This window comes from Lupinus angustifolius, chromosome LG14 (genome assembly GCF_001865875.1).
Source record: "Lupinus angustifolius cultivar Tanjil chromosome LG14, LupAngTanjil_v1.0, whole genome shotgun sequence".
In the NCBI taxonomy this organism is placed as follows: Eukaryota; Viridiplantae; Streptophyta; class Magnoliopsida; order Fabales; family Fabaceae; genus Lupinus; species Lupinus angustifolius.
In genome coordinates this window covers 15,308,693-15,336,603 of record NC_032022.1, presented here as the reverse complement: position 1 = coordinate 15,336,603, position 27,911 = coordinate 15,308,693, and the positions used below count along the sequence as shown (strand labels likewise).

General features: G+C 32.7%; 3 protein-coding genes and 1 pseudogene across 8 annotated transcripts; 1 reads left to right on the top strand and 3 right to left on the bottom strand.

Moving 5' to 3' along the window:
• On the top strand, positions 505-4,787 carry LOC109326865 (AP2-like ethylene-responsive transcription factor ANT). Of its 3 annotated transcripts, none has more exons than XM_019559746.1 (9): positions 505-1,383; positions 1,414-1,526; positions 1,660-2,299; positions 2,500-2,582; positions 2,753-2,761; positions 2,852-2,940; positions 3,014-3,087; positions 3,193-3,410; positions 3,768-4,787. In XM_019559746.1, the coding sequence occupies exons 1-9, from the start codon at positions 1,172-1,174 to the stop codon at positions 4,436-4,438; spliced, it is 2,109 nt and encodes a 702-aa protein (XP_019415291.1). In that variant the 5' UTR covers positions 505-1,171; the 3' UTR covers positions 4,439-4,787. The 3 variants fall into 3 exon arrangements, with proteins under 3 accessions (XP_019415291.1, XP_019415290.1, XP_019415292.1); XM_019559747.1 differs by having other exon boundaries at positions 507-1,526; positions 3,193-3,243; positions 3,334-3,410; positions 3,768-4,438; XM_019559745.1 differs by having other exon boundaries at positions 505-1,526.
• On the bottom strand, positions 9,937-13,995 carry LOC109326867 (annotated as a pseudogene).
• Positions 17,141-20,236, bottom strand: LOC109326141. 4 transcript variants are annotated; one of them, XM_019558813.1, is made up of 7 exons: positions 20,029-20,236; positions 19,817-19,936; positions 19,475-19,693; positions 18,910-19,211; positions 18,048-18,357; positions 17,339-17,416; positions 17,141-17,270 (listed from the first exon to the last, which is right to left on the bottom strand). In XM_019558813.1, the coding sequence occupies exons 4-7, from the start codon at positions 19,194-19,196 to the stop codon at positions 17,220-17,222; spliced, it is 726 nt and encodes a 241-aa protein (XP_019414358.1). In that variant the 5' UTR covers positions 19,197-19,211; positions 19,475-19,693; positions 19,817-19,936; positions 20,029-20,236; the 3' UTR covers positions 17,141-17,219. The 4 variants fall into 4 exon arrangements, with proteins under 4 accessions (XP_019414358.1, XP_019414359.1, XP_019414357.1 ...); XM_019558814.1 differs by having other exon boundaries at positions 18,910-19,205; XM_019558812.1 differs by having other exon boundaries at positions 18,910-19,214; positions 19,478-19,693.
• Positions 22,032-25,949, bottom strand: LOC109326419 (far upstream element-binding protein 2-like). Its single transcript, XM_019559103.1, is given in 9 exon segments — positions 22,032-22,560; positions 22,692-22,846; positions 22,848-23,101; positions 23,103-23,239; positions 24,757-24,919; positions 25,009-25,098; positions 25,498-25,655; positions 25,658-25,768; positions 25,841-25,949. Coding segments are annotated over 9 exon segments (1,314 nt in total). The 5' UTR covers positions 25,935-25,949; the 3' UTR covers positions 22,032-22,408.

The following is a 27,911-nucleotide window of genomic DNA, read 5'->3' as shown; positions in this document are numbered from 1 at the left end:
CAAATCTATGCTAGGCCCCTGCTACCTACGTTGTTACAGTAAATAAATACTAAATTAACTTTGTGCATTTAACTCATATTATTGTCAAATACAAAAGTTACACTAACTTTCCAAAATTAGATTATTACTTGGTTTATATATATTTACTTCAAAATTTATGTAACTCCACCTAAAAACTATTCTAAGAATAATAATATAATATATAAACAATTATTTAACATTTCCCACCTCTCATGCTAAGAAATATAGAGTGCAACAGGGTCAACATTTGTTAATGTCCCATTGTCATGAAGATCGACTCTGATTCATATTAAAATAAATTGGTATAATTATACCCAACTGGTACATCACAGTAAATGAATTGTCATTGTTATTATTATAAAGGATTATTGATTCATATTATCAATTGAATAATGAATATATAAAGGAAGTAAGTAACTAACATTATAAATAAAGAGTTTGAAGTTCTGAAATCTGAATCATTTCTTTCCAAGTTATCATTAACACTCCACGAATTCAATCTAGTGCCCATTTCTCATGTCATGGTCACTACATTTTTTTAGCTGGCTAATTCACAACAGTGGCTCAAGTTTCCAAGCCACAGAACACAAACAGAGAAAAAGATAGAGACTCAGAAGCTGCTGATACCAAAATAGTTAATCCTACCATTTATATTATCTGGTGTCTTTCTTCATCATCATTCTATAGATTCTTTTTAGTATTACGGTGTTGATTCTGGGGTTTAAGGTAGGGTTTAACAAAAATATACGTAGGGTGTTATATTTTTAAAAAGAAAGAGAGAGGAAAAAGAAAGAAAAGATTAAAGACGTGGTCTTTCTCATATACACAGATCCCTATGGAATGAAGTGGGTGCTCCCCAGCATCACTTGCCGAGAATTCATTCTTTTTGTTTAGTTTAAAGAGCTCAGTTTTGTTGTGTTGTATTGTATTGTATTGAGTAGAAACTTGGAAGAACTTGCTAGCACATAGAACGATGAGCATAGAAATTTAAAGTAGGTAGCTACCCAACAAAAAAAACCAAGTCTTTCGTATATATGCTGAAGCAAGATGCACTAGATTTTTGAAATGATGATGAGTTAAGTTTATTTCCCAAGCAATCATTGACTTTACCTTACAGCTAGTAACAAGCTCAAACACCTTTTCAAGTAAGATGAAATCTATGAATGATAGTAACAACATCACTGATGATGGAAACAACCATCATAACTGGTTGGGGTTCTCACTCTCACCCCACATGAAAATGGATCATGTTACTTCTGTCCCTTCTCATCATCACTACCATCATCAACAACAACAACAACCTCAGTCTTCTGCAGCTGCTGCTTCTATTTCCAACACTGTTCCCACATCCTTCTATTTGTCTCCTTCTCACATAAGCACCAACTCTGGATTCTCTTACGGTGTTGGTGAAAACAGCATCTTTCATTCTCCTTTGACTGTTATGCCTCTCAAATCAGATGGTTCACTTTGTATAATGGAAGCTCTTACTAGATCTCAAACACAAGGTTAGCTTATTAAGTTATTATTATTTCTTCAGAATATGCTTTGTCTGTATTTATAAATATATACTATATGTTTATTTATATGTGGCCCTTTAATAATTATTATGTTGTGGCTTTGGTTCCATTATATTTGAAGTGATGTTGCCAAGTTCTTCTCCCAAACTGGAGGACTTTCTAGGTAGTGGTGCAACTATGGGGACACATGAATATGCAGACCGTGAAAGAGAGGCAATGGCTCTAAGCTTAGACAGCATTTACTATAACCACCAAAATGATCATGATTCTCAAGCCAATAGAGACCATTCACTTGACCTACTTTCAGAACCCTTCAGCCAACAAGACCATCATCATATAACTAATATCCAATCACATCCATATTATTCAGGACTCACTTACCAAGGTATGTATCAAACCCCATTACATGAAGAACCCAATAAGGAAACTCATGTTGCAGTTTGTGGCTCCCAAATAGCAGAATATTCTGCTCAAATGGCTCAACAAATGAACAGTAACATGGGGAGTGATGATCGTGGAGCTTCTGAATCTCTTGGTTCAGTAGGGTGTGGGGAGTTACAGTCACTGAGCCTATCCATGAGTCCTGGTTCACAATCTAGCTGTGTAACAATTCCACGGCAGATCTCACCTTCTGGAACTGACTCAGTGGTTGTGGAGACAAAAAAGAGAGGCTCTGGTAAGCTTGGACAGAAGCAACCGGTGCATAGGAAATCTATTGACACATTTGGTCAGAGAACTTCACAGTATCGTGGTGTCACAAGGTTAGTTCATTCATAATCTTAGATTTATGTTTCAACAGTCACACGTGTAGGTGTTGCAATATTTCAAAGGTCATAATAAGTTCATACTTTGTTTGCTGGTGAGAGAAAATGGTACATGTGCTTATTGAAGATTTCATGTATTGTCATATTTGATAAATTGTTCATTGTTTGATTAAATCTCAGTGGTTGTTTTCTATTAGGCATAGGTGGACTGGAAGATATGAAGCACATTTGTGGGATAATAGTTGCAAGAAGGAAGGGCAAACTAGGAAAGGAAGACAAGGTTAGTGACCAAAAAACATCACTCATAGACTTATTATTTATTTATTTGAAGTACTATTATTTCACAACAAACTTTTTGATCCCATTGTATTGGTAATCTTAAATGTGCCCACTAACTCTATCATATGTTTGTGTTTGTGTATGGTGATTATCAAACGTTGCATGTTGCAGTATATTTGGGTAAGTCCTTTTCATACAACATTTGCATTTTAAACCCTCTTGCTACTATTACTAATTATTACATGTTTGATTATGATTTTGAACTTTAAGGGGGTTATGATATGGAAGAAAAAGCTGCAAGAGCCTATGATCTTGCTGCCCTTAAATACTGGGGACCTTCAACGCATATTAACTTTCCGGTATGTTACAATTTTATGAAATTTCTCATTTATTATCATTTTGGAATCTCATTGTTTTTGTTCCCTTTGGCAGTTGGAAAACTACCAAACTGAACTTGAAGGAATGAAGAACATGAGTAGGCAGGAATATGTTGCTCACTTGAGAAGGTACCTATATAGTATATACATTGATTAATTGGCTATTATATTGGTAAAATGTACCTATTATTATGCTATAATCATTGATGATCTAATTACTCTTTTGCCTTGCAGAAAAAGCAGTGGTTTCTCAAGAGGTGCTTCAATGTACAGAGGGGTGACAAGGTACATTTTTTCTCTAGCTGCTTTTTCAGGCAGATTAATACACTTGGTTGATTTTGAGATAGATTTGAGCTATGTGCACTTTTTATGCAGGCACCACCAACATGGAAGATGGCAAGCAAGAATAGGTAGAGTTGCTGGGAATAAGGATCTCTACCTTGGAACATTCAGTAAGTCCTTCCAAATTGTTGTCAATCTATTTGGAAAGAGCTAGAATGTTGCAAGGGATTTTAGCATTAGAATTATGAACAAGGAATGGTTATGTTAAGAGCAAGAATGTTGCAAGGGATTTTTTTCTTTTGCTTCAATATCTTGCTTTTCCCAAACAATAGTGACTGGTAATAATGCTTTTATAAGGCTGAACATATAGCTGCTTTGAGCTGCAACATGTGACACTTTTTTAAGGCTGTTCTCTTAGATATTTTATAGAGATAAAGGGTATCTTGACAAAAATGTTTGAAGGTAAGTTCAAATTTTTCTTACAAAGGAATTAATGTTTGTTATTTTGGTCCTTGATTTAAATTTAGGCACTCAAGAAGAAGCAGCTGAAGCATATGATGTAGCTGCGATCAAATTCCGAGGGGTAAATGCAGTAACGAACTTCGACATATCCAGATATGATGTAGAAAGGATCATGGCCAGTAACACTCTTCTTTCTGGTGAGTTAGCAAGGAGAAACAAAGATAATCATCCAAGATCAGAAGCCATTGAGTATAGTAATAACAATGGTGTTCCAAACCCAACTAATGTGGAAGCAGTTCAAGCTAGAAGCAACAATGAAAATGGTTCAGACTGGAAGACGGTTTTGTTTCAGCAGCAACAACAGTCAAATAATAACTATGACCAAAAAACTAACTGTGGAAGTTATAGAAACTCCTCTTTCTCAATGGACCTACAAGATCTCATTGCAATTGATTCAGTAGGTTCTGGCCAACCCATGCTGGGTGATTCAAACAAGATAGGGACTCATTTTTCAAACCCCTCCTCTATGGTCACAAGTTTAAGCAGTTCAAGAGAGGCTAGCCCTGATAAAACAGGTCCCTCACTTCTTTTTCCGAAGCCTCAAATGGAAACAAAGATTGGTAATAACACTATTGGTAGTAATGGTGTTAGTTCTTGGTTTACCACTCAAATGAGGCCTGCTGCTACTATACCTCTCTCTCACTTACCACTTTTTGATGCTTGGAATGATACTTAGAGAGAAATATTACTCTCTTTCATTTGCCATATTATGTTAAGTTCTGCATGTAAAAGGAAAAAGGGGTAGTAAGTAATTGTTTATGAGGGAGAAAAGGGTGTTTTGAAGTAACATTTTGGAGTATCTATTTCTCTAAGACTTCAGTGGTAGAATTTTGGGGATTAATGAAAGGCATGTTGGGGGCCACTTATCTTTACAAGTTTAGCCTTTTGGCTATAATATGATGGAATTGGAGATATGCATATTGGAGGGAAAAAAGAATTGATTAAGAATTGGACTAATGATTAAATTCTGTGATTTGATGTTTGCCAATATAGTAGTGGCTCTTAAATTATTGAATTTGCTTTTAGGAGTTGTATCTTTTCTATGTCCAGCTAAGTACAAAAATCTGCTAAATGTTTTCCCAATAATGCAAAGAAACCTCTCCCATTGACCACATTATCTTGTATTATTGTTCATGTGTTCCTCAATTTGCGTAACACTATCATTGCATAAACCTTTCTTATCTAAGCTTTCTTCAAAGGCAACTAATTATTCCATTCCATTCTTTGTTCAAAAAGAAAAGGTATATGATTGAAGAGATTCTTGCATGAAAGTTTCTGGTTGGCTAAAATGTCATGATTATATGGGGACACTCCACTTCTTTTAAACAAAAAGAAAATCCTTTACATGCTTAAAAATTGTAACTTATAATTCCAATTTCCATAATCAAAAGTGATATTGGGCTATTGTAAAAGTGATTCCATGTCTTGGTGCGAATGATTTACATTCATAATACAACTTAAGTCCTTCAAGTTATCATGTGCTTTCCCACGAGTGTGTGAATGTCTCGTGTGCAAGTATTTGTGTTCGATTAAATATTTGCATTATTCTTGATTTCTGACCATAATATATCAAGACAAAGAGGAATCAATGCCGGAAAAGCTGGAATTTGTTACAAACTACTCAAGTTAGGAATAGTTTTTTTCTATAATTATGTGTTAATAATCCAAATTATTTCATAATATTGTCTTAACAAGAGAAGAAAATGACATGTTATAGCGATAGTTCAATACTCTATCATGGGTTCGGCATAGGGAATTCAACTACATTTTTTGCTACAGTTTCATAAAAAATGGTTCTAACTAATTCATTACATGCACCTTTTTTTATCAAATATTAATAAAAATCCAAATAAAGATTCACTAGCTTGCTTTTGTTTTTACCTGGTTTGCATTCTCTTTTCTTTTTACCTTTTTTGGGTGCAATGCATTCTCTTTTCTTTGAATCCACATTGGCAATTATACTTTTGAGTTTATTTATGGTCTACGATCAATAATATTTTTTTGCCAAAACAAGGAAGAAGAGTATATACTTGTACTATTTCCTTTTTTAATCCAAACTAAATAATGTGGAATAGAAAAAAGAAACCTTCATTTGTACAAAGGAAAAAGAGGACATGTTTAAAATTGAAACACAACAAGAAGCACATTGCATGAAAGAACAAAAGGTTAAACTAGAAAATGATCGATGGTCAAAAAGCTAGCAAGAAAAGATGGGAAAGTTAAAGATGTCCCTCTCTCTTAACACGAAAGAAAAGTAAGACCCACTTCAATTTTATTGTTTTAAATTTCAATTTATAAGGATTAGTCAACAAATATGATTACAAATCTTATTATTGTGGACAGCTTGAGCAAACAAACACAAACAAAAAGTTTACAAAGGACAACTTTGGAAAAGTACTTAGGCATGAGCTGGATTATAGTGCTAGCTAGTTTTATCACAAGTTGAAAACTCAGTGAAGAAATTTTCAGTGTTACATATGTACAATGTTGCATTGAAGACATTGAAAGGACTTCACTGTAGGATGTGAAATTAAAGAATATAAAAGTGGTAGGCGAACTCAAAGTGAATAATAATTAAAGTTGAATAATAAGGCCTTTGTAGTGTACCTCATTGTCAAAAAAATCTTTGCATGATTGAGGGGTAGTAATTGCTCATTGTCAAAAAAATATGTTCTATAAGATGTATTTGTTTATATTTTCAACAACGTCTTTCTAGTATGTTAATGAGACTCTAATGAAAATAATATTCCCCACATTCCACACAAATTGCAGTGATATTATATACACTTCGATAGTTTAATTCTAATGTAGAAGGGTCCCCCACACAAAAATTTGTACACAGACAAGCTGCATGAATTGTAACAAATATATGGTCCCGGAAAAATACTCAAGACTTTATCTTATTTTACAACTTGATTGAAACTCCAAATTTAAATGTCATATTCTTCAATAATATGACCGTATATTGGGGAACAAAGAGTAACCTTGTGAATATTTTGTGGTATAAATGAAAGAGAATATTGAACAATGTCTCCTGTTTATGAACCATGTTTCATCCAAGGAGGCCTCTAATACGATTACTACTATGGCACTTTCTTCAAAATATCTTCATTTCAATTTGGTCATGTCATTCTCATGCATCTCAGGTAGATCTCTGCAAATGCAAACATGCAGTGGAGTCTAGCTTATATATATATATATATGAAAACCATTCTATATTAAGTCACAATTTTCATGCTATATATGTATATTTTGAATAGTTTTTGGATGTACGGTTGGTTCATAAAAACAAGGTCGAAACAATTTATATAAACAACATCAAAATACTTTATAAACGCATATTACAATAAATTATTATAAAGCTGAAAGATATTGCATGACCCTCTTGTTCATTATTCGTCTATCTAAATTTGTGTTACTCTCTTTTTCATAGACATATTTTTCTTTAGGGCTAGGCCATGTGGTTTTTTTTAAACCATTGTATATTTTTATGTGGATGATGTTAAGCGGTGGTATATAATGACTTTGTGTTGAAAAAGTAATATATTTTAAGAGTCAATAATGTATAAAATTAGTTTTCAATACACTTGCCATTTTTTTATTGTTTTAGTCGATGTCTAAGACTCTGTTGATAAACACTACACTCATACAGTGCTAGTAGGCGTCTGAGTTAAATAATGTGGGGTTCCTTTCCAACAACTATATGACATTAATGATTAATAGTCCGGGAAAAAAGCTCTTGAATTTTTTAAATGAAGTCCACTAGGTTATTTTGGAGTGTGGATATAGTACAGCCTTTTCTTTCAAAGAAATACAATACCTTAAAAATTAAAAAGTTGTATACCTCTTAGATATCCAGACACTGATTTGTAAGTTGTTGATGATGTGATAATATAATATCTATATTTCTATAAATACTACAAAGTTTTTCGACATTTTCAAAATTTACCTCTTTCACATTTTGCCTAGAAAAATGTCAACAATTACAATTCTAAACTACTATATAGTTCTTTTTTACGATTAAAAACATGACATACCAATACCGATAATTAAATTGATATAACTTTTACATCTCAAATTTGCCCATAACCAATAAATTTATAAAGCAATTCATTCGCCTTAAATTCATTAGACTCAAGATTTACATTTTTTTATTGCCATTTCAAAGTATCATATGCTTGCGATTTTAAAGAATATAGTTAATAGTTATAATTTGCTTTGATGAGTTTTAAAAAAGCAATATTGCTTTTTATTGACTTTATCTCATATGTGTTTTCTCAATTGTCTTATATCGCTCAACTTTATCTATATTCAATTTCATTGAAAGCAAAGGGGTGGGCTTGTTGATGTTGAGTGCTTCAAGAAGGGGTCGTCGTGGTGGAGAGATTTAGGGTATCTGTGTAATAGAGATAATGGTTTTAACAAAGGTTGGTTTAATGAGGGTGTTCGGAGGAGAGTTGGGTCTGGGCAGTCTACTTTATTTTGGAGGGATATTTGGGTTTGGGGAGAGTGCCTTAAGAATTGTTTTGAAAGATTGTTTCAGGTTACTTTGAATAAAGATGCTTGCATTAGCTCTATGGGTGAATGGAGGAATGGGGTTTGGTGTTGGCTTCTGAATTGGCGAAGGTCTTTATTTCTATGGGAGCAAGATGAGGTAAATGATCTTCTTAATAAAGTGGAGGAGGTGAGACTCGTCCAAGGCAATGAGGATGGGTGGCTTTGGGTCCATGATAAGAATGGTACCTACTCGGTTCGTAATGCGTACAAGGTACTTCAAAATGAGGTAAGGAATGATAATTATCTGCATTATAAGAGATTATGGACTTCCATGGTCCCATCCAAGTTGAAATGTTTTGCGTGGAGACTTTTCGTGGGAGGTGTGCCTACTCGGATGAATTTGGCTAGACGCGGCATTATAGGATCTCTTCCCTCGACTCTATGTGCCTTTTGTGGTGAGTTAGAAGAATCTTCTGATCATTTGTTCTTCACGTGCTCGTTGTCTTATAGTGTATGGCAGAAACTTTACTCCTTGTTCGGCATCTATTCTATTCTGCCTAGTAGTACCGGAAGCAATTTTCTATCTCATTGGCACTTGTTCGGGGAGGCGAAAAATTTTCATCAACAATGGATGACCATTTGGTTTGTCACTATTTGGTCCTTGTGGTTAGTTAGAAACAAAATTATCTTTCAGGAGTCTTCTTTTAATCTTGACGAGGTAATGTTCATTATTAACTTTCATTCATGGAATCTTCTTAGTGCTCGATTCGAAGGGTTTTCTTTCTCCTTTTTGGAATGGGTTTGGAATCCATCTAGTTGCATTTCTTGTAATAATCATCATCTTTATAGATAAGAGTATCACTTGTTCTCTTAACTATTTATTTTTTAATAAATTATTGCTGATAAAAAAAAAGATACTACTACATAAATATGCTTGATGGCCTTGACACATAAAGAAATAGATGATGGGAATACGTATCAACACACAAACTATAATAAAGGAAAACACTTAATGACCTAAAATATAGAAAAATGGTTTTGTCCTAGTATAAGACGTTTTATAGTTCCATTATGGATGTATATGACTTTTAATTTTACTTGATAATCATTGATTCTAATATATGAATGATAGAGAGTGATTGTTAATCAGTGCATCCTAAATAAACTCAAATAAAGTTGAATTAATCAAAACAAATAAAATTTTAAGTTAAATTATGAGTATGAAGTTTTTATTAATAAGTGTCCACGAAGTATGAATTTAAATGTTAAGTTTCTCACTTCTCAAAATATTAAACCTGGCATTTTCAAGATTAAATTTCTCTTTTTTTATATTACCTTAGCCAGTACATGAAGACATTGGTTAACATTTCCTACTCTAAAAACAAGTAAACTAGAGGTTAAAAACGATACAAGAAAATGAAGAAATATTTAACAAAATTAGATAGCGTGAGGCCTAAACAGGGAATAACGGAAGAACATTTTGCCCCCTTCAAAGATGGTCTTAGATCCTAGAGCAAAAAGAAAACCTAAACACCAGTAGAGTAATGAGACCCAAAAAATCATTATAGACAGTGTAAGAGTTTTTTACAATATCGATCTAACCTCCAAATAAATAATAAATGATACATTGACTGTTATAAATCTCGACACTGAGTGTGTAGATTTACAGTTAAAATTATTCAGTCAATTTGGATCATCCATCCATTCTTATCCTCAATAACACCCCGTTGAATACCTAAAAGGGTAGTGTTCAGCTCTTCACAAATGGTTCTAGGGCATGTTATATATTCCACCCTGCATTTATATAACGTAATGTTTCCGGAATTTTTCGATAAAATATCTCTAGAGAGAGTACTCTAAAATATGCTTATGTTTATCTCATTTTTCTATCACTCCACTTTCCACAACCATTTTTTATTCATCATTCATTGAAAGAATTTATACATTAGAATCAATCAATTATTAAATGTTATAAAATATGTTTGGAAAGTGGTATTGGTAAAATTAGTGTGAAATTATTACCTTCTATCTTGGTATGGAACACTCCCTACAGGGGCAACACCAACGGCAGTACCAGTGCAGAAAACTTCATCTGCTTCAATCAATTCATCCACTGCTATGGTGCGCTGTTCTACCTGAATCAATTTGTACAATTAATAAGAAAACTCTAACTTAATTGTGAGAACTGAGAAGTAGTTAGTGTTAACTACTAAAAATTATATATCAAATTATACCAAAGGGCAATCTCTCTTAAGATTTACTTTCAAAGAAAAATGCAACAAAATCTGAATTCTTGGTAGCACAATATGCAGAGCCAGGTGAAACTAAATGCAGGATGAATATTACGTCATATTATCACTAAGGAGCTTCAAATATGAAGTAATAGGGAGCATATCTTCTGTCCTAAAAAATGTGTCAATTCATGTGTCATTTTATCCGTTTGGTCAGAAAAATACTTTATTATTAAATTTTAATAAGAACAAGTGTCACATGGAGTGACCCACCACTCTTTTGGTACAATAGATGTTAACCCAGAGTAATAATACCTGATAGCCTTGATCACGAGCCATTTCAATGACACTTTTTCTTGTAATTCCAGGAAGAATTGTTCCATTGGCAGCAGGTGTTGAGATGCATTTGTCCTAGGAAATTGGAATACAAGGAAGATTAACGGGTTGCAATCATATATAGGCAAAAAAAATTTGCGCTGAGTGAATTTCACCAGATAACTTAAACATGTACCAGAGGGTAAGTATCAATTGAACTCAAGATGTAACATCCTTCATTATTCATAATGCACCCTAACATAATGCTTGAAAAACACCTTGGCAATAAAATGATAAAATAAACATGAATTTATGATTTCCATCAAAGGGTAAATGGTAAAATGAATCGAAGTATACCTTGGCAATAAAAATGTTACAAGAAGAGACCTCCTCCAAATTTTTCTTGGTGGCTGAATTCAGGTATATCACATCTGAAAACTCTCTATATCATGCATTTTAAATCATTTCCGAGATAATGAAGTAGGCGGTGTGAGACTTACTTTCCAATATATTGTTCCTTCAATTATGTTACGTGACAAAACGTTGATTCTAAATACACGGATTTTATACACAAGATAAATACATGGATATTTTTTCCAGTAAAAGATTTGAAATGCATACCTGTGCATAATTGGAAATGGTTTTAACACTTCCTGAACCGCGACTATAAGCACGATCAAAATCCTCATCCACGCATAAGTTGAGTGGGGCTGAACCCTCCTGCGACACGAATAAACCACATGAATTGGTGAGGTGAAAGTAAATTGATGCAAATAGCATTGATGGCTAGAATAAATGAGCAAAAAAGAGGTTAACTCACTAACTTTGAAATAATTTCGAACAGGGGAAGCATATATGAGGAAACTGTATTCAATTGCTGGAGCCAAACCCAAAACTGGACCAGTTCCTAATAGCAGTGGCCTTAAGTACAATGATCCTTTCCCCGGAGGAGGAACCTGCAAATATAGTGTTTACATCATCCACTGTTGATTTGTATTACTTTTGTTTAAGAGTTAATAATGGTTAGTAAATCAATGGTGAATGATTTGTTGACAATATAAAAATTACTTACATTGTCGGTATATACATGTTAAAATTTTCTATATAATTTGGTTTGATACAAAGTGAAAGGAAAAGTGATAGTTTATACCCAACGTTTATTTGCTAAGACAGTTTGCTTCAAAGCATGAACAAATTCATGAATGGAAGGGGATGTCATGCACATTCTCTCAGCACCATTCTTCATTCGAATAGCATTTTGTTGTGGACGAAACTGCTGTATCTGCCCATTTTCTTTTCTGTATGCTTTTGTGCCTTCTAATAATCCCTATTGTTACATTATCCATGCATGCATTGTTAACTCTTGCAATTTTACTTGTTATAACTTTGAAGTATAAGTGATATGCATTATAGAAATCAAAGTTGAAAGGTGTCATTCATTCTACCATTCTGATTAGTGTGAGAGTTATATTTACCGATCAACCTTTTAGACTTATATCTTTATAGGGCTCTCATTCTCTCAGGTATTGGAATGTGAGACCCAAATTTATTTTATCATTTATAATATTTTTTTTAAGTTCATATGTCACAATTTTATATGGTACTGAACCATCCTATAATGGAGAGATTCATTTTCATCTTTATAATGATAATATTTTATTATAAAATATTCATTAATAATGTTTGAAATTTAAATCATAACATTTGCTAAACTATTTATGAATATATAGAATGACTATGTTTCTTATATTTTGTTGCTCCTCTTACTAATTTTTAAACAAAACACTAGTTATTTTATTTAAATGCGTGAGTTCCATAATATAGCATAAAAACACTATACAAAAATTGAAATATGAATGAGAATAGAGTAAGAAAAAAAAAATATGTATTAATAATATATGATCAAAATATGATGATAAATATTACATTGATAATGCATAAATATTAAACTCGATATCAGGAAATAAAAGTTACCCGACCGTAATTTAGGACACCAGCAGATGGGCTTAGCAGAACATTTATTAATGTACATGTAATCAATTGGCATCAGTTCAAACCCAAGTCTGTCCCAGTCCACGTTAGCATATTCTTCGTCACTGAAAATAATATTTTTTTTATAATTAGTTAAGGTACATTACATCCTAAAATAATACATTAAAAATAGTATGTATAAACATAAAAATTACATATGTTTTAATATCATGAATTTACCTATAAGATGGGAGGGGGGCTTGAAGAGGAGAGGGTTGTGATGCATAGCCATGGTAAGCTCCAATCTGTTACAATGGAGTAATTTTGCCTTATCTATCCATAACATTGGAATTCGTATATTACTATTTTTGGGTAACATGCCCATTTAACTACTTAACAAATTACAAGTCTTTAATCACAAATTTTGTACCAATTATAATTAATGTTCCACAAAATGGAGGTGAGATTGATTTAAAAAATGAAATATGGTAATGCTACTTTAATGTTTTGTTTTTTCTCTTTGGAAATAATCAACCATAATTATAATACGCAATTTTTAATTCTTCTAGTTTATTGTTATAATTTTGACTATGTGAGAGAGAGTACAAGAGTAAGTTGTGCCTATATTTTAATGAATCAAAATGATATAATAAATTTGGCGACACTCACATCTCCATATAATATATCTATAGAGAATGTGTCAAGAATTAATAAAGATTTCTTATTCAGTCTAACTATTTCTGTTTTAAGTTAGAGATTTGATCCATTGTGGTTCATGAAACAGTCAAGAAACTGGAAACAAAGATAAGGTATCAATATCAGCTAATCAGAACAGCTGAATAAAAATATCTGACAAAATAAATTATTTATGTGATGCTGCGGCTACACCATCAATCTAGTGCAAAAAATAAACAATAAGTTTCGAAGGAATGTAATAAAAATACAGCTTCATAACAGACAAAAAAAAATTATCGGTAGATATTAGTATGTAAGTATTTGTTGTGGATGAGACTCAAACTCTTAACTTCCTATGTTCCATCCTACTCTATTCCTTATTCTCTTCAACTTAAGGATCAGACTAATCCTTAATCCCTTCATAGCAAATTATTTATGAAAAGAAAATGAAAGTAAAACATTGATCACCTTGGACGAAGAAGAAGCAGCAGCCTGATGAAGCAATTTCCTTAAACTTCAAAAAGTACGCAGTTCTTTGAATCATCTTGATGCTTGATTCTACTTTTGAGATAAAAGTTTGGTCTTTCAAAGCTGAGCAAATGACTCAAATATTGAATTAAAAATAATAAAGAGGTAGAGAGGAATAGATACTAAAGCCAACCTTATATATGTATTTTATGACTCCCAAATTTTCATTTTTTTATTTCTCTTCTAAAAACTAATTTGCAAAGAAATCACCACATGGCCATTGTAATAAGGACACTTGTTAAAAAAATAAGATAAGATTTTTTATTATAGAAAATGATATATTTAAATAGTAGGGTTGTCATTGATTTCTTATTAATTTCACAAAATGGGCTTTGCTCGTTCCAATTTTATGCATTGTCAATTCTATTTTGAACCATTTTTTACATTTTCTTTACACCATTAAATAACTAAAAATAATATTTACCTATCTCTATGCACAAACAAGGGCTTTACCCCCACACCCATCTAATATAAGTAATTGACTTCACAAGGAATAGATGCAAAGCACCACCTATAGGGCAATTTATTTAAGCATATTCATTATATATCAATCACGTGTCCATAAAAATATGGTCCAAGAGAGAAAACAAAGACAAACACATGAATATATTTATTTAATCATATAGTAAAAATTCAAGGACAAAAGGGGTGATTTCGTCCAGGGCCTCCAAAAAAGAAGATAGTTTCAAATTGTTGTCGTAAATACATGGAGCTGTAACAGTAAGGTTCATCAGATATTGCAACTACATATTGAGGTGGCTTTAGAAGAAGGGAATTATCCAAAATCCTTAAACTTTTCATGTAAAATCTCCACTTCCCCTTAATGTTCTTGTGTGGGGAGTTTTTTTTACTCTTGGACTCAACACTTGTCCACCCCATTCAACCATCCAGCTTCAACATTTTCAAAATAATAAGTACCATTCCCAGCCATAAGCCATATTTGGGCAGTGGTGAAATCATCTGGTAATTCAATGCTTCGATTTGGATTCCAAATGTTAATATCTGCTTGTGCACCTATGTAATTGTATCCCATTGTCACAAGATATGCTGCCTGGATAATTACATCATGGAAAAATTTATAGTATTAGTGTGAGACATGCTTAATATATTTAGATCGATAGAATATTATCTTATTTATGATTCACGGATCGATTTTCTGAAGCTCCAGATAGGAGGTCATTGATGGTGACATTGAGGTTTAGAAAATGATTGTTGTGGTTGTTTGTTGTACTTGTTGATTTCTTGAATGGTTGTGGGGGTTTCATCCCGAATCGTTCAAGAGAAGCAACTCTTAATAAGTCTTCCCTTTGAATTCTGCGAATAGGGATTGTTCCCTTTGAAATATAACAGACTTTGACTTTGACCCATTTTCTTTGATGCTTGAATCATGGCTTTCTAACAAAAAATTTGGTATCTCCTGTCCAATTCAATTGATAAAGATGTTACTAATAATAGAGAATAAAGTAATAATGATAATGTGGAAACAATTTTTTATTTTTTTTGTGAACTGAAAATAAAATTTGAACTACTCTTTATTTATTTTTTATATACAAAATGTGGTTGATGTACTCAAATTAATTCTATAAATTATTGATTCACCTAGATAATGTGATTTTTTAAGGCGGGATGGTCAAAAGCAGGTTGTTTGTATATTCAACACAGTCAATAATATCCCCATCTTCACTCTGCATTAAAAAAAAGACTCGAAAATATTAGTATCCAAACCGTGGACTATAAAGCTTTCACATATTACAAGAGTTAAAACATGTTACATTAGGTAAGATTAGATTTTGCTTTAAACATGTCAAATCTATATAGATTTTTTGGATGACTTAAAGTCTTACATGTTGACCTATTAGGTTTAATAGAACTTTTGGATGATCTAAAGTCTTACATGTTAAATTAAATAAGCTTTTCAAAGAATCTGGTCTATTCACGAAAAATGCATGTCCCGATCTCGCCTGTTATAGGTCTGATAATAGACTCCTGATAGATGATCTGACTTATTTCCACTCTTATATGCAAGTATGGAGATATGGAGACATGCAAATTATGCGGATTAAATAAAATCAAGCATCAACCACCTAAATCACTTATTAATTCAAAAGGATTGTTTTGATGATAGTTAAAATCAAACAAGGGTGTGTTAGAATTGCAAACCTTAATGGTTTTTATGGCAGGCTTGTTGAGGAGCTTCAATTTAGCATCAATTTGTATTTCTAAAGGTGATGACACTCTTGCCTCAACTTTCATGTTTACACTTATAAACAAGGCAAAGAAGGCCCCAAGTAACAAAATTGCAACCTTTCTTTTCCTCATTGCTCCTTCAACAAACTAGCTGAAATGCAGAGATAATGGCACCAAAATATATATAAAAGTTTGATCATTTGTTACAAGAGTAAGTGTATAACAACTAAATGCATTTCCATAATAAGTTGTTTTTCTTCTATAAATTTCCATAATAAGTTTAAATCAATGTTGATTCTGTAAATTTATATTTAGCATATGATTTAATGTATTTTATAACATTTCAACAGAATATCATTACTTTTATGAGCATAAAATAGGAATGATGATATGTATTATATTTTAAAATTAAAAATTGGATAGGGATTACTTAAAGTTGTTTTCCCCTTTGACTGCTTAGACTAATCTCTATTGATAAGAAGTTCATAAAAGGAGGGATTCAATGAAGAAGATCAAATTTATGCAGCTCGCAACATCAAAAGATAATTATTGATATTGCATATGTATTTTGTCAGTATTTTGAATTTTTTTGGAAATATGAATTTCATGACGTGATACATTGATTTTATCAAATAATTAATTTGCCATTCAAATAGTGATTTTACTTCATAACATTGGCACACACAAAACCTGCACAAATCATATTGTTTAAATATAAGTTTTTTTATTTTAAAACTAAATACTAATAAATGACAATCTATCTAATCTTATAATTACTAACTATTCATATTGTCTTATAAAAATATTTTATCTCCTTCACAAATCAAAATTTATTTTATTGACCATTAATTTTTAGATGCAATTGCAAAATCATGTCATATGAAGTGATAAACACAACCCACCTAAACTGTAGTTAACCGGTTAGATGAATAACCCCCAATAAAGCATGAAAGCTTCCTGATTCATAATTTAATTGAAGAGTGATATCCGAATATTTGATACATTCACTTAATCACTTAATCACTTAATCACTTAAATTCCACAGCGTTCCATCTATTCAGACTCAGAATCCATGTTGCCCATTGCTTTCAACCCTCTTGGTCTCTGCATCAAAATATACACATACATTATATTTCTTTATGATAATACTTGCTACTCATTAATTAGTTTACCTTTTTGGTTATCTTCTTCTCCCTAACCTCGTATCGTTCCAAGGTAAGATCACACAGCCACGTGCCTGGACTAACCAGCTGCAATACAATACAATACAATACGATTCAATTTGTCGGGTAGTGGTTTGTAATCTTGTTCATAAAGGTGAGTAACTCGATATCAATTTCATCGAGTGTGCGTAAGACTAAAGCCATATACGAGTAAATATTTGAGTGCTCAATATTCGGTGTCAAATAAACTGCTCCAGATAAAAGAATCAATAAAACAAAACAAATCCCAAACTAAAATATATTTAAGCTGGTTTCAAACCCACTCAAATATTATATTATATTATACGTAGAGAAAAAAAGTGTATACTTATCATCAAACTCTTAAAAAAAAAGTAACATAATTGCTCCCAATTGTAAATCGAGGTCTGTGATAAATAATTGTATACAACTTCTTACTTTATCAATTTCTATAATCTTAAATTTGAGATATAGGACATGATAAATAATCAAGAAATAGAATATTTGCATTAAAAACGTTACTTATAGATTTTCTATATATTAGACAAATTTTCAATGCACAAATTTCATCTACAAATTCTTGATTATGGTTAATAAATCCTATTATTTAAACTTCATATCATATGATATAATACGAAACAAGAAAAATAGTCGAATAGGAAAAAAAATGAGAAAGCCGGAAACGAAATTTTGAGCTTACGTTAAGAGTGCGTTGTATGAGTTTAGCTCTCTTTTTAGGTCTCTGAGGAAGCTTTGATCCCTTAATGGCCATAAAATCTTCCTCTTTCTCCTTGTTTGTCAAGGCAATCACGAACTTCGGTGGCCACACCGGCGGAGCAGTACCACCGCTGCCGGAAGGAGACCCACCCTTCTTGCTATCATGCGCAGTTTCCGATGCTGCCGCAGATTTGTTATTATTGTCATTAACGTGTTTGTTGTGGGTCCCACTCTTATCATGCGCACCCCCGTTGCTTTGAACTCCTCTCATAGCAGTTGAAGTCTCAGAGTTCCTAATTTACAAACACAACAATTTAAAACACTTTCTCATGTAATAATGGTTTACATAGCAGGTCATAATAAATAGCGTAAAAATAATGCATTAACATATTATTACTTTGGAGTAAAATAAATATATATGAAAAGTAAGTCGTGAGTGGGAGTTTACGAAATTAACCTTATGGGCTGATCTAGATCGTAGGGTGGGGAAGTGGAATTTAAAGGGGGTTTTGGGAAGAATATATGGGCTAGTTTTTGTACAGTTCAGGAAAGAGTGGGGTGTTAAATTTAATTTCGTTAATGGAATGAAAAGGATTTGATTAGATATTTGAGAATTGAGAGAAAGTATAAAGGGAGATTGTGACTGTGGGAGTGTATTTACATGGAGTAAGTATTTTTTTCCATTAATGTAGATACACATACTCTCCAAAACAAATGAAACAATAATATGATAAGATATTTTTCTCAATAAGTACACCACAAGGACATAGAATAAACACATGTTAATGAAAATGAATCAAAACAATCAAACATCACTAAGAGAATGAAGGAGTATAAGGACAAACCTCATAATTCGTTGTTGACGGAGATTTGGAAACCCGTTATTATTCTGATTCAGAGTATTCCCAATATTGTTACTATTATACTTCAAAGAATCTTTATTAACCCGAACCGTTGTCCTCTGACCCGAACCGGAAGAGTGATCCTTTACCTGCACCTTCATACACCTTAGCCGCTTCCGATTCCCCCATTGAAGCACCAAATCCGACGTCGTTTTTTGCCTTGTGCTATCGGAACCCGCTCTCAATAGTAACGATGATCCTTCTCCTCTAAAAACTTCATCTTTATCCATTTCCACTACCTGTGATTGCATTTTAGAACAACACAAATAAACGTTAATGCATTTTCATGTCAAAATATGAAATTGGTTTTCTATTCTCTGCAATTTCTACAAAACACAGTCACATATGAAATGAAATCAGAGTAGGAAAAGGTTAGTTGAAGAAATAAAAAGTTGAATCCATCCATCATTACAGCAAAATAGTAACTATGACTACACACAAAATTAGGATTAAGATATGTATTAGTAAGAATCAATGGCGAAGTTCCAATTTTGATTAAGTATATTACCTAAATCTGGTTCTGATAAAACTGCTGCAACGTAATATAAGATAGGTTCGAGAGATTTCAGTTCTGGGTCTTTTGAAAATGTAAATCTATTCCCAAAATGTAACGAATGATGAAATTTTGGAACTTTTATCCAAGATTAGCAATTGATCGTATGCGTCATCTACGAGTATCAGAAACTTCAAAGTTCTAAAATTTGTCTACGATTCCAGAGAAATGTATCTGCAGATTCCAAAAGAGAGAAAAAAAACAATGAAGGAATTTAGCACAGACGTAGGAAATAGAGGAAGAAAACAAAAAATATGGTTGATTTCTCTGCTTTCAAAATTGGAAAATCTTCACTACCTCTGAATATGACTATCATAATCACAGTGAATGAATCAAATCTTATGAATATAACCCATTTGATAATCTACGATGATGAAATTGTGATGAAACTACAGCATATCTTCTATGAACACGCATCTGAAACAAACACCAAGACGAGTTCATATAAAAAACTTGACGGTGTTGAAAAAAGGAAAGAAGAAAGAAAAAGAAAAATTAAGGAATGGTACATGGTAAAGCTCATTCTATTAATGAAAGTGTGAGATCCTCAACATTGAGGGGTGAGATAGAAGAATTGGTGTTGAAAAATGCAGAGTTTGGGTTAAAGAGAAAATGGGAGATGAAATTGGAAAGAAGAGAGAGAAGAAATGTAGAAGGTGGAGTTGGTTTGTTAGTGATAAACAAATAAAAAAATGAAATGAAATGGTGTATGTGCTCCATGGTTTATATAACACAAAATGTTCTATTGATTGTGGTGTGGTGTGGTTCTCATTGGCACCAACCGTAACACACTTTAGAGTGGGTTCTATATTAGAAAAAAGAATGCGGGTTAATCGACACAAGATGTCGGTCACACCAACATTAATAAAAAACAAATAATTATATTGCTTCTTATTTTTAATGATATAAATATAATTTTATTAAATTTAAAAAAATAAATATGTCATTAGAGAATATATTTACCTTTATTTTTTTTTTGAAGCATTGCTCTTGAAAAATCCTAACTCAATGATGACAAGGCTTTCTTATATACCCCATTAACCATTCACGCTCACCACATCTAAACCCGTCACGTCTGTTGTCCCTCCCCTTACGCCGTTAAGCCCGTTAACCGAGACTGTAGTCCAATTATCCCATTTTTTTAATAGATTAAGAGTTGAATCTAAAATTAAAAGTTTGTTATGCATGATAGATTAAGAGGAATGGGTCAAGCATGAAAGTAATTTTATTGTGTTCAGAGGAATAATACGTAGTCGATTATAATTCCTGAATATTTAAAGTTGTTATTCAAAATTATGAAGATTTCACGCGTATATCCACACTGAAATCAACATTTGCTATTAAATTTTTGAACTAATGAAGTAGAAAACATAACACTCTACCATAATAATATATTACTCAAAAAACTCTTTTGTATGTATGTGTAGTAAATAAAGAAGATAGAAAAAAATTACACAAAAAGATAATATAATTGTTTCTTTTGTTAATGTGCAGTACATTAAGGAAAACCATTTTTTCCTTTCTTTCTTACTTTGCTTGTTTTTCACACAGGCAAATAACATAAGTTTTTCCACATAGTCACTGTGAATTAGAAAGAGACATACACTTAGAGTAAAAACCAATTTTTTACTTCCTTAGCCATATGTATATATGTGACTAATTTGATCATTGCCGCCACCCTTTCACGTGAAACACAAGGACAATTCATTTGTGTATATTCTTTCCTTTTTTCAAGTGATATCCATTGGTTGAAATATTATAAACCAATTACCACATATCCTTTCATAATATAATAACATAATGACCCTTCTTTTATTTCCCAGCTACAAATTAATAATTTTAGAATGTATTTTTTTATTATTTAAATTCTTCGTGCAGGCAAAGAATTAAAACAATATTCCATAAATTTATTTATTTAATCAAATTAAAGTCTCCAATTTAATTATCAAATAACATATTATTTAGCAAAGATTAGAACAATCGTTAATGTGTGACCTTGTAGGTTCAATACTAAGCTGGTAGTAAATTAACTACATTAATTTACTAATCAAGGTTGACGTCTAACAACACTCCTTAACGATCAAATAATATGAAGTAATATATATTTTACTTTCAAGAACCACTAGAAGATTAATTAAAATATTTCATTCTATATTTACAGTTCTGACTAACTTTAGAGTATGGTACAATTGTCAAACTTTAATAAATTGCCACAATGACTCTAAGAAACTCATTTTTTTTATCCAATAATCACACATATATTGATCTATCCGAGTCATTCATGTCATATTCTCAATGATTCTATGATCAAGAACAATTTAGACAAAAATTATAAAAGATATGTTTCTCATTATTATAATCTCTATTATAATAACAAGTCTCTAATTTTTAATCAATGGTTTTATCATATAATCTATTTAATTAAATAAAAAATATAATAAAATAAATAAATACAATTACTTATTTAATGGCAGATTGAATCTTTAATATAAAAATATACCAATATATTTCGAAGAAAGCATTCGTGTTCTCCAGCAGTTGTTGAAAGTTGTATATAGCCTGGGTGGAGTAGTCTTGAACAAATTGACATGGAGTGTAAGGAATTGGCTCTTCAAATCTGGCAGGTGCAGTAATAGAAGCTCTCCCATAGGCAATAGCAATACAGCATTGTTTATGCTCCAACTAGCACCTCTGAAGATGTTGATCATGACCCACTTACATAAGTTCTCAAGATTTATACGCCTAAACATGTACTTTCCATTCCCAATGACGTTGAACACCGGGATAAGACTACTTGAAATCAAAACTAGCCTTCATTAATCACTAATAGTAGTTCAGAGGGATTGAATTTCAAGCCATCAACAATGCTTCCATCTAAACACTGCAAAACTAAATAAATGACACGACAACACCATACACATACCCTGGTTGTGCTGCACCGCCAAAACCAAATGGTTGGGGCTGGGCAGGGGTATATGCTGACTGACCATAGCATCCTGCTGTGCTAGGTGACTTAGTCAGTCCATAAACAGGGAGCACAACTGTCCCACAGTTTGTATCACTTAATGTGTCATAAGCTTGTGATTGGTCATAAAAATACTTAATTATATTTTAACTTAAATATATTTTTTCTGACTAATTGCAAGTTCATGGCACATAGTGTGACACAAACTGTGGGACAACAGATGCGTATCCCCATAAAGAAGTGGAGTATCACCATAATTTCGAGATTGAGGTGAGATGCCATAAGCTGCTTGGGAGGTTGGGGGTACCCCATAACCTGGCTGAGCAGTTCCTTGAGGTGGATAGTTGGCAGTGTTTGGGCTTTGTTATTGGTTGGCTAGGTGCAGCTTGAGCTGAATCCCCCTGCGAGCTACAGTTGGAAGTGTGGCCATCTTGTGCCTGATTACTCCCACTACCATAGCTAGGGGCTGAGCTATAGCCTTGCTGTTGATCATGTTCTGGTGGTTGGCCATACCCTGATTGTGGAGGTGCATTATACGCACCATAGCTGTCCTGGGCATAACCCTGTCCCGGTTGGTTGTAGCCAGAGGAAGGTGGTTGACTGTAATTGTATGTAGAGACCCATCAGGTGTGGGTGCAGAACCCCCGGATTTTGCTGCTGACTATAGTAATCATAACCACCAGCCTGAATAGACTGCTGTTCAGGTGGTGCAGTGGACTGGTCCCAGTTGCTAGAATAACCACCAGTATAATAAACTCACCCCAAGTACATGGACATACAAGTATAATAAGAAATGGATGCACTGACAAATAGATAAGTAAAATTTATATAAATATCAACATATAAAGAATAAAATATTTGTTCTGCATAAATAAATAACTCAAGATAAAAATCAAAATATAGACAAGTGTAAAACTTGCATTAGATAAAATCAACATAAAAAGAGCACAAGATAAGGGGTATATGTCTTGTATAAACAGATACCATACAGGATCAGAAGAGGATACAAAGACCTATATACCGTACTGGGTCGTGATGTAACTGTTACTCCAGCAGATGCAAATCCTTTCCCTATTCAAAATGAATGGGTACAAAAGGAGGCACAAACAAAAAATCTTGCCTCAAAAAGGCAAGCCACTATATAGTATGTCAAAGTATGTAGTGATATACTCCAATACAAGATAAATTATCCATACCATTTCAACAGGCTGAATAATGCACCACATATAATATACCATAAGAGAAGTAGGGGGAACCATAAATCCAAATATATACACTGTCAAGGCAATTCTCTTTTCCCAAAGAACATAGACAACCATCCTCTACCTTTCCTCAACCCAGTCTACAAGTTCAATCTCAATGGATCATCAAATAAATGCTAGACCATGTAATAGAGGGTAAAAGGCCTGAACAACAAATTTACTATGAGCGGCTTGAAAGTCACAGCAAAGGTTATAGGAAAAATGAGGCAGGTTAAAGATAAGAAAAACGGCAGACAGATCATGAGATTATCCTAGAAAAGTGCCATAACGATAGAGACTGAAACGAAGTGGCGCTAACTACATACAAGAGACTTACTGCCCCTGGTGATAAATATCAGAACTGAGATTTAGAACCATACCATGGCAAGCTGGGGGAACACCAACAAGGAAATTCATGTCGGTGTCACCAGTGGTCCAATACACACTACAATGCTATAACCCTACAACATTCCCAATAACATGATCAGTCATAGTATACACAATTAATAAGCATATTCTATCGACGGACAAGTTATAACCCGAGAATCTAAATCACAAGAATATGAAAGAGCCACCTCCCTAAAGTAGATTGCCAAGAGTAAAACTTAACAACAGTTAAGCAGTCCTAGCAAGCTATCTTCAACAACATAACAAAACAATCCATTCCTCAAATAAATATTGCCACCAACGCCCTCAATTTATGAATATATGAAAGTACACAACGATAAGATGTATTATCTGATTGCAAGGAAAACTGCAGATGGACACGCAATTAGCAAGGAATCAGACCCTAAAATGACCATTCACATAAACCATTTCCACTGGGAGAGTAAAGAGCAGAGGCAACATGATGGTCATAGTCAGTTTAGTGTATCTTCAACTTTTGTGCATGCACCTATGTGAAACTGTGAACTCTTTGCATTTAGAACAATATAATAGTAGATGTATCACGAAGACCAATAGCTAGATAAATGAATATCTTAGACATGAAAGAAAGCACTAATTCCTTACAGCTAAATAGATGTATCATAATAGATGTTTGTTAATATTAACCAGGATATGACGAAATATCACTAGTAACAAGAACAATGAATTCATAAAATATGAGTTGAAAATGAAAACCTGAATGCATGCTCCAGTTGATGCTTGCATACCCTTTATTGTTTCTCCACCTTTACCAATTATAAGCCCAACCTGAAGTGCACATAACAAGCCAAAAGGAATAAACCAATTTCTCAAAACACTTCATAAAGTGTGTTCTTGTACATAACTCATTTACACACCTTATTATTTGGAATTTTCATCGAGAATTCATCGGATCCCGCTTGTCCATACAGTCTCCTTCCAACAATCCCAGAACCCCCAGACTCGGCCTGGTATAAAAGTAGCTTATGTTAGTGATATTTCACTAACACACTGTTTCAATTTCACATGAATTGAGCCAAACTATCAGGAAAGGTTTACATTATAATTACATATCAGTTAACAAAAGGCTAAAACATGCCATTAGTTTGAGAACCTATCACCTTCCTATGAGCTCTTTTCAGCTTACTTCACAAGCTTCTCCGAGAAAAATAAGCTAGAATGATGCCCTACGAAGGTGATAAGTTATTGCCATAAACTCTTCCAAACACTTTGCACTTATATGACAAGATAAACCAAATAAGCTCTACATAAGATTTTCCAAAAAAAACTAACTAAACAGAAGCAACCTTCAGAATCAGAAGCAAAACAAGTTAACACATAAAACTAAGAAAATATATTTATCATACCTCAGCAAGAACCTCATTAATGAGTCTCTCAGCGGCCGCAATCGCATCAGGAGTACCAGTAATCTCAACCATCCTAGTTGAAGAATTAAGGTCAGCCTCGGTATCACGAGTAACTTGGATTTTGGCACCAGTCTGCAACTGAAGATACTTGATGGTACCGCGATAATGACACCAACCCTTCCATTCGGAACATCAATCTTCATACTCGAACCTTGATGGCCATAAGATACCGGAGCAGCAGCTGAAGGAGCTGAGAATTGAGGCTTCAAATCTGAATTACAAAATCACAATTAAATATGAACTAACTGAAACCCTAAAAAATGATAATGAAATGTGCGATTACCAAAGGAATCGAAGTCAGTTGTTGGAGAGTCAATTGTGGTTAACAAATCAATGATTAATGATTTAATGACAATATAAAATGTTAGTGTATACATATTAAATTGAGTAAAAATGGGTTAGTGGGTTACAGACACACATTCATTGAGGAATATAAGGAATATGATTATCAATCATTTCAATGTCATTGAAATACTTTTTATTACTTCAACTTTGAGAATATATGATTATTGACTTATTGGGGTGAAATTTTAGACCATAATATAAGACGATGTCATATATGTATATGCATTCATGCATCCCTTCTTCTCATTCTTTCATTCATTTTGTCTCAATTTTCTACAACATCAACTTTTCACCTTCCACCTTTCTCTTTCATCCCAATATCTCTTTATATATATATATATATCTTAATTCTCTACTAACTTGAAATTGTTAGGTTATACTAATTTTTTTTCATTCCAAGCTCTCATGCACTTCTTGGCAACTCTACAAGGTGACCTATTTTTAGTTTTCTTAATTTAAGATGTTTTTCCCCCTTAATCTTCTTTGTTGATATGTCTTTTGTGAGTTGCTTTTTTTGTGTATTTAATTTTGGTGTAAACTATAAGGATAAAAACTTTACAACTTTAAAGATGCATCAAAATACTATCAATCAAAGATGGTTGATTTATTCTTTTTAGGAATGTAATTATTTTGTAAAAAATTATACCATATAAAAATTGTACATTCAATCCTAACAAGAGAAATACCAACGTGGTATTGACAAATATTATCAACACCATCGTATTAATTAGGAAAAAAATAAAAATTAGATGGTGCCGATTTGCAAGGACCCAAAGTTCAAGGTGATTGAATCAATGTTCAAAGGCAAATTGACGTTGATATTTTTTTTTTCCATCCACAAGACTCGAACCCGGGTTCTTGCTTAAAAGGAATCAAGCATGTACCACTTGAACCAACGTCCGTTGGTAATTGATGTTGATATAAGACAATATAAGAACTTTTAAGAAATAATTACTTATAGTTTTTTATCTCTAAAATATTATTACATATAATAAATTTATTTAGAATCTAGATCCTCTTCGATACTAAAGAATGCAATTCTGAATTAGAGATTGTAACACATAACATATATAATTTCACACCATTGATTCTGAGGAGTTCAACTTGAGTGAATCTCACACCATTCATTCCTATCATAAATACTCTAAGGTTAGTTTGTGAGTTGAATTTTGGAGGGGAATGAAGGGAAAGAGAAGGCTTGAGAGCTATGAAATACACTTGTGAGACGATTCCCAAGCCTTCCCTTTCCTTTCCTTCCCCTCTAAAATCCAACTCCCAAACTAACCCTAAATATATTACCATGCAAAGGAACATAAATAAAAGCCAAACCAAAATAAAAATGTTTACACTAGAAATTTAAAGTATGCTATACTTAAGGAGACCAAATCGATTTTTGAACATATACAACCAAATATAGTTTCCGTTCACTAACAAATCCTCAACCATGCTTATTAGAGGGTCACAAAGATGAATAATGATGCATCCAATATCCAACATTATGATATCATATTGTGAATCAACTTTTATGACAATAAGAAAGTACCCTCTAGTATCCAACAATTCTGCATGCATTATGAATAAGACCTTTAATTTCGTATGATTCTGGAATTTTCTTCAATAAATCAACAAATCGAACATGTGGATCAATTAACACATGACATGGTAGTGGTAGTTTAATCAAAAGTCTCAAATTCAATCCTAGAAAATAAACTTGTGCTAAAACTGGATAAGGAGATCCTTAACATGCTTATGGCTGCTTTACTAAATTTCAAAAGGTTAACATATCTGTGATGTTCCAATATTTGATTATTTTTAAAATAAACCTATTATTAGGTGTGTGTTTAGTAAAGCTTATTATAATCTTAAACATAAAATAGCTGTTCATTAAGTTAGATGAATTTTTTTTTGCACATTGTATATAACAAGCATGCAAACTTTTATGCAAATAAAAAATGTTCATTTTTATTAAAGAGTGTAATATTTATACATTGTCAATGTAAAAATTTATA